This window comes from Poecilia latipinna, unplaced genomic scaffold (genome assembly GCF_001443285.1).
Source record: "Poecilia latipinna isolate Pla-1442-1.1 unplaced genomic scaffold, P_latipinna-1.0 Scaffold193, whole genome shotgun sequence".
NCBI lineage: Eukaryota > Metazoa > Chordata > Actinopteri > Cyprinodontiformes > Poeciliidae > Poecilia > Poecilia latipinna.
In genome coordinates, this window is record NW_015112809.1 from 126,094 (window position 1) to 133,534 (window position 7,441).

General features: G+C 38.6%; 2 protein-coding genes across 2 annotated transcripts in view; both read right to left on the reverse strand.

Annotated features, from left to right (window-relative positions):
* Positions 1-757, reverse strand: part of LOC106946464 (actin-related protein 2) — a 7,165-nt gene extending 6,408 nt beyond the window's left edge. The window contains exon 1 of the mRNA XM_015030796.1: positions 561-757. Within this exon, the coding sequence (XP_014886282.1) occupies positions 561-608 (48 nt within the window). The 5' untranslated portion in view covers positions 609-757. The remainder of the gene's footprint in view (positions 1-560) is intronic.
* A 2,634-nt stretch (positions 758-3,391) lies between these two features.
* Positions 3,392-7,180, reverse strand: six7 (SIX homeobox 7). The gene is made up of 3 exons (XM_015030797.1): positions 5,944-7,180; positions 4,538-4,701; positions 3,392-4,402 (listed from the first exon to the last, which is right to left on the reverse strand). The coding sequence occupies exons 1-3, from the start codon at positions 6,349-6,351 to the stop codon at positions 4,192-4,194; spliced, it is 783 nt and encodes a 260-aa protein (XP_014886283.1). The 5' UTR covers positions 6,352-7,180; the 3' UTR covers positions 3,392-4,191.
* Positions 7,181-7,441: the final 261 nt, after the last annotated feature.

Here is a 7,441-nt window from a genome sequence, read left to right on the forward strand (position 1 = left end):
AACATTGCTGTTCGGTCAAACACCCCATCCTTAGCCCAAAACAACGAAACAAATTCCCCTAAAAAAAAAAAAAAAAAAAAAAAAATCAATAAATAAGAAAGAAATGTAGGTCAACAGGTTGGTATGAATTTTATTTGCCAGTATTCTTAGAAATAAACATGTAAATCCTATAATGTTACATCAAGGCGCCTCTTTGAACATCTTAACACCTCATACTTCTCCCTGTTTTTCATCCAATTGCATGCTCCCTTCAAACCACCACAACCATTTATGGATGTTTGTAAAAGCAGGAGTGACAAGTCCAGACTCGTGCAACGAGACTGCAGTAAGCGCCGTGTTACACACCCTGCAGGATTTCTGCATCTGTTTGACTGGAAACCCAGAAATCAAAACGCTGTTAGAGATGCAGCACACCTGATTTGGATGACAGTATCACCAACGTTGGGATGACTTGGAAAGATGAAGGCTACATAAAACATCATGCCAAAAAAGAAAAAGAAAAAAACAACCTGTGATGTTATGATGATTACTGTGTGAAAGAGTTTGAAGCACTTACTCACCCCCGTCCCATTGTCACAAACCACCACCTTCCTCCCTTGGCTGTCCATGCCTTCGCTAACAGTTCAAGATACTCCCACTTGTCCGACGAGAGCCTGATTAAGCTTAATAGTGAAGGTAAACATGCATGAGTTAAACTGGGATCACAACTGACAGGTAGGCAGAAGTCTGCTCTTGAAGCGTGGGTGGGGTTACACAAAGTAAAAACACCCGTTTTATGGCGAAGGAGGATGAGGAGGGGTGGAGTTTTTAATTTTTTTATTGAAGCAGGAAAGGTTTTGTCTCGTTTATGAAAGCAGAACTTCCACAAATGACCTTTTGGATCAGTTCAGCATTTTGTGGTGCACTCTGCAGAGATTACTATTTACCATTTATGCAGGTTTGTTGATCCTCCACAACTTTGATATTGAATCTGAACATAAGCTACGATATTTGGCTATACAACCTTCTGTTATTACCTCTACAGTAAACCAGCATGTGGACATTGGAATTGTTGACACTTTATCAGTCCAATCATCAGAAAATGTTAAAACCTTTATTCAGGAAAGACAGGTGTGACCTGAAAACAGTCTGATCATAGCTGAAAATAATAAAACAAAAGAATTGTGAAAGAAAAGGCTCATCTTTGCAGTACTAATTTATCTGCTGCTTTGGGAGAATGACAATGATGGAACTAAATAATACAATAATATTTGACCCAGAATTAAACTTCTAGTTTATCATGAAATCCAGAGGAGGTGCAACAAAATATAAATCAATACATGAGTTAAATAATTTGCTTTTATCATAATTTTATTATTTATGAAATATTATGATAGTGTACTTTACACATCCGTTTACATATTTAGAGATAAAAATTGGAACTCGCCTCGTCCTCATAAAGATGCCAAACAAACGATACAAGAACTGAGATGAACACAAATAAGGTTATTATACAGCCCTCTGGCGGTGAGATGCAGTAGTGCGTCTTATTAAGGGTGAACATTGCAGCCTTGCAATTAAACTTTGTAGTAATGGCGGATTTGTGACGTTACCGTACTGATCCTCCAAACGGACAGCTCGTTTTCAACTTCATGGTAACAAATTCAACACCGCATTTTTATTAATTATTCATTATTTTTTGTTAAGTTCGGTAAGCCTGTTTTTCCCAGAATGGTAACTGTTTTTTCATCTTTTGACCGTAGTGGTTCTGGGAAAGAAACCGGGCGCCATCTTTGGGACTGCTGCGGTTTCAAAAGAATCAGAAATATTGCTAAAATGTTATAAAAATGTCGTCAGAAACAGGTAAGAACTTTTTTTCGTCAGCTGTTCGATGGAGTTGTAATGGTCATAAAAACATGTTCGTACAAAATAGCTTAAAGCTGCTATTTTGCAGTATTAACACCAACTACAACAACAGTGTCGTTTTTTAAAATTTACTCGTGGTGTCTCAAAGCTTAAGATAAGTTGTTTTTGTTATGCTTTATATTTTTGCCTTAGACAAATTTATTGGAAGTTATTTTACTTTTATTGAAACAATTCTTAGTATAGTCATTTAAAATTTGCAAAACAAATAATCTGAATCAGAATTCAAATTATTTTGAATTCTGATTCAAATTTAATTCAGTTCAGTTCAAAATACTTTATTGATGCCAAAGAGAAATTCATGTTATTGAACAAACTTACCCATATTTAGTTGAAATAATACAACACACATTTCAAAATCAGGTTAAATTTACATTTTTTATATTATTTTTTTATATATTCTTTTGTATTTAATATAGTTATGCTGTCAAAAACATTACCACAGATTTTATGAGCAAAGTTAAAACTTTTAAGAGTTGTATATCAAAGAAAGGTTTTCATATAAAAAAGCAATTTGTGATCATTTACATTAAAAACTTCCTAAAAACATAAGAGTTGTGACTTAAATTCACAAAATATATTTAAAAACTTAGAATAGTCTGCCTCATAACAATAAAACAATATTCTTTTGATGTCCATGTAAAAAAAACAGAAGGAAAAAAAATTATACATGTATATATTTTTTTCAGGTTGCATTTCTTAATTTCCACAAATTTCATTAAAATAATTTTTGCTAAAATGTATTTAGATCCATAATGATGTTGCATTGTTGGTTATTCTTGTAATTTTTTGTGTACAAAAACTCATGACCACGTTGGATGAAAATAGTTTTACTTATTCGCACAAAACATTTACAAAATTCACATTTTCACTGAATTACAGAAACATTGTGAGAAATGATAGTTGTAAGAAAGTTATGTCATACAGCAGAGTGTTAATGAAGACACATTTGATTAGCTTTTACTGTTCTGAAATGCATTAGGCACATGGAGATAAGAACCAGTGAGTGTAGCCTAAACTTTGAACTCGAAGCAGCTTGGAAACCTCTGACAGCATCTTCCATTGAGGGACAGCAGGAAAGGTGAACAGTTAAAATGGCTGTAGTTTGTGCTCTAGCATGTTGTAGTCACAGACGGTTTGCATAGACTCACAACCTGTGTTATAGGAATGCCCTTAGCTCCATTTAAGGCAGTGAAAAGAGTCAAAGTAGTTCGTAATGACGATGTTTGCGCGCACATTTTAACCAGTGTTGTAGAAGACAACAATGAGACGCACATAAACATTAGTGTACCACTGACAATATATGGTTTTACACTACTTTAAATCTGTAAGGGCACATAAGTATTAATTCATTATTGTCCATGGTGACATATTCACATACAGCTATTGCCTACACAAGGCATTGTTCTTAAAGTTTTTTTTTTGTTTGTTTTTTTTTTCCACAATTTCCACACAAATGCATGCAACTTCCCTTTAAACTATTACAGGATCATTTATATTTACAGATTTATTTGAAACAGTAGAAAAAACACGACAGTACTAATATTCACATGAGCTAACGGACATTAGGATTAGCTCTAAAGTCTGAACCTGAGACTTAAACATACTGTTAGCCAGTAGTTGATTATCATTCTACACATCAACAACAACCAAGCTTATGGGTTTCGTTGAGCTCCAGGTTCAGTTTGCCTCTTTGCCAGCTTACATGTAAACAATCTATTGTAGAAAACCATTGCTTATCTGTTTATTCCACTTGGTAATAATCTATCATCTAAATGGGTATTCATTTTAAAAATGTAAAAATTAATACCTTGTTCCCAATGCCATTTGGTCTTTTTGACTCTTAAAAAAGCAGCTGAATTATCACCTCGCCTCAAACCAAAATAAATGTGAACAAACTTCTGCTGGTCAATAGTATCGACAGTGTCACATAACCACATTTCCATATATCCACCTGTAAGTAAATTGTAGTACATTTCTTTTAATCATTTGTCCCCGGGACCAGTATAAATGAATTCCATCGGCATGAAGCGTCCTGTGGAAGACGCCTTGTTTTCCTGCCAGAAAAAGACCAAAACTGAAAAAGTACGACACAGCAAAGGGGCGAAATGACCAGCACCCTTTTCAGTGCTGTTTTTAAGTGCATAATTCCTTGAACAAAGTCTGTTCAGAGGCAGAAGTTCCCCCGCCGCTTTTCTTCTCTGATTAAGCAGCTGTAGCATGTCCACCATCTATAATGTTGCGTTTTTGTACCCGTGTAAAAAGAAAAGAAAAAAAAAAATTATCATCTCAAGACTCAAACTCGCCGTCGCTGCTGACGGAGATCTCTGGTGTAGACGCCCCTGTCCCTCTGCGCTCAGTCTCTGTGCTGCAGTCGCTTGCCTCTGGGCTGCCGAGGTGGCGAGGGGAAGTAGGCAGCAGGTGGGGGTGGGGGTGCCGCTCTTGCAGGGCACCGTCAGGGGAGCCCTCCGACGGCAGGACAGACGGATCCTGTTGAAGCCTGAGGTGGGGGACAGAAATTAGTTATTGTACCTCTCCTCAGTTTAAATGGAAATGCCCACCTCCCCCACGAAATTCAGTATTTAGGAAATTTCAACTCTATTATTCCTCTCTTTAAAACGATGTGGGAACCTGCCTGTTTTTTGCCGATGCGGCGCGGTCTCTTTGACGGCGGTTCTTGAACCAGTTACCGACTTGTGTAGGCGTGAGACCCGTGGCCTGGGCCAGGTGGCGTTTCCTGGACGGGTTGGGGTAGGGATCTTGGAGATACCACTCTCTCAACAAGCTCCGAGTCCGTTCCTGGAAAATGGGAGATATTTCATCTTCAATCCTTACGTTTTAGTCTCTAATGAAACTGGCTTGTCCCTCTTGTATGATGCGGTCGTTGAACAGATTAGACTAGATTTATAAACAGATAAACACTGTTTACAGTTGACGTATACATGACCATGTATATCTACTAAATTGGATCATGCTAAGGGGCTTAGTAAGATGACAGACTGGTCATCCCCACAGAGGTTTGGATTAAAGATTATACGATTATGAGCAATACTTCCACTGGCCACAAGAGGGAGCTCACACACACAAATGTGGAGGCAAAGTTCACGCTCCTTTTCCTCTAACATGCTGTTGAAGCAATTTATATTCATCTGATATTTTTTATAATAAGCATAAAATATACCCAAAGGCTTTAGTAGTTTAAAAGAATATTTTAATTTTATATTATATCTAGAATTATTGAGAATATTTGTTCTAGTGACAGAAAATGTTTTAAGAAGACATTTTGTACAGAAGAATGCAAACGTGACCAAAACTGCAATCTTAAAAGTTGAATTCCTTTATGGAATAAAGATGAATGAGATTTATTTCGTTTTTCCAACATATTAAAATAAATTCCACTATATAGCTTTTTTTTTATGTCAAAGACAAATTTAATGCACAAAAAGCAATGATAAAAGCTTGGCTTCTCAGTTAATTTGACGTTATATAAAGTACTTTAAAGTATGAAGATGTTAGATAAAGTAACTTTTGTTTTTTCGCCACACAAAATAACCACAGGTGAGATCATTGCTAGTAAGTCAAACAAATAGTTAAAATGACCACAGAAACAACTAAAATATATTTTTTTCTCTGTTTGTCAGTATTGTTTTTATTTGTTGTAACATCTATAACATAGTTGCTATGTTACCATTTTGATTCTTGATATTTAGCAGTATTTCCAAGAAGGATTTACAAGACCTCACAGTTGATGGTTGATTTGCAGCTACAGCTTAGAGAGTCACTGAGATGGAGCATACTTGTGCAACAGCCTGGAGTCGTTTAGACATGCAGGCCGAAGGATAAGGACGATCATCTTAAGAGCTCAAAGTCAAGCCTGTTTGATCTCAAAGTCAGAGAAAAAATTATCTGGACTGGTGTTTTTAAAATATCCACTTAATGTTTGTGCTCTCTACGTGCCCATTGTTTTCTTCTAATTGATGAATTGAACATCTTTATCGTAAGTATAAAATACAAGTTTACAACGTCTGTGTAAGTTCTTACCTTAAAGCAGTGCGTCTTTTGCTCGCCATCCCAAATGGTGCGGGGCAATGGAAACTTCTTCCTGATCCGATACTTCTCCACCGGGCCCAGCGGCCGCCCCCTCAGCCTTTCCGCCTCTCTGTAGTGCGCATCCAGCCAGAGGTCTTGCAGCTTGGCATGCGACTCGCGGGTAAACCTGTGGCTCTGGAGGATCTGATAAAGCGCCTCGAAGTTCCCGGTGTGGAAGGCGACCAGAGCTCTCGCTCGCATCACAGACTCGTGCCGATTGAGCGCCTCCCCCGCAGAGCCGGGCACGGCGGCAGGCAGCGACCAGAGGAACCGACCCAGGCGCTCGATATCCCCGGTCTCCTCCAGGTTCTCGCACACCCGGGCGACCTGGTCGGGCGTGAACATCGGCAGTGGGAACATCTCACCTCGTCGCTTCACGGTAGCTCGGCTGAGATATGTTCACAATCCACATGGGACGGTATATCCGTGTGTTGAATCTCCGTAGGCCTGTTGGAAAGGTTTCGCCACAACTTCAGCAGCCTCTCCTGGTATTTAGGTGTGGGTACTTCTGGGAAGATGCTGTTGGCTCCACCATTACAGGCAACAGCAGAGACAAATGAAGAAAGAGGACAAGCAGTTGCTAGTATTTATAGCTAGATACAATTAGCATCTCTGTGGTTGTTTTGAGAAGGATTATACGTCCTGGCCATTAGCCTCTTAGTGGGGGGTAGTGTGTACAGAGGTGCCTGGCTGATCAGCTTGTTTGGCTTAGCCTGAGGATACACCGACTGCCAGGATGACTGCAGTGAGCAAACAAGTGAGGAAAGATTATTTAAAAGGTCTGATCTTTAGGAGATACATGTCCATCTCAGGAGCAGATGATGGAGAGAAGAAAATGTGTGAAGAAAAAGGAAATAAACACTAAAAAGAACAAGAGGCAGAAAGTTTAGAGGCAGCTGATTTCTTAGAAAATTGAGAACTTAAAAGAATCCTCTTAAATAATATTTTGCATAATTGACTAAGTATGTTTTCTTGACATTTGCCCAAGGGTAAATGTTGGGATAGAACCCCCTCACCCCCACCAGCTAATACCCATGTAATTAAAGCAGACATGGGTTACAGATATTCTATCCCCGGTGACCTCTCCTCACACCAGTTCAAACTGGGAACGCTCCTGGACGTCCATACAGAGCAAGTCAGGACACCATGTTATTAATCTGCAAACTGGTTCAGTCCTTCTTATCTCAGTAGCTCATTAATCAGTCTAAGGACAATTTTCCTATTAATCAGACAACAGATCCTGTAAGCATCTGTTGGCTAATGCTCAAACATGTTACACTTCATTTACCCAAAGTAGCCTAAAGGGAAACAAATGTGCTCCCAACAACATCAGTGTGGAGGTGACGTTTATTTTGCAACAGGTAACCCGGAAGCCAGATATTGATTATTTCCAGAGTGATTAAGGATTTGAGCAAAGGTTGCAGTCAGGTGAAGGTTTGTCTGGCTTAAA

Excerpts from the sequence above, each read along its gene's own strand:
- six7 (XM_015030797.1), bottom strand. The coding sequence starts at position 6,351 with ATGTTCCCACTGCCGATGTTCACGCCCGACCAGGTCGCCCGGGTGTGC. Across the intron at positions 4,702-5,943 it reads AAAAGACGCACTGCTTTAAG|GAACGGACTCGGAGCTTGTT; the intron begins GTAAGAACTTAC and ends CCCATTTTCCAG. Across the intron at positions 4,403-4,537 it reads GCCGCATCGGCAAAAAACAG|GCTTCAACAGGATCCGTCTG; the intron begins GCAGGTTCCCAC and ends CCCCCACCTCAG.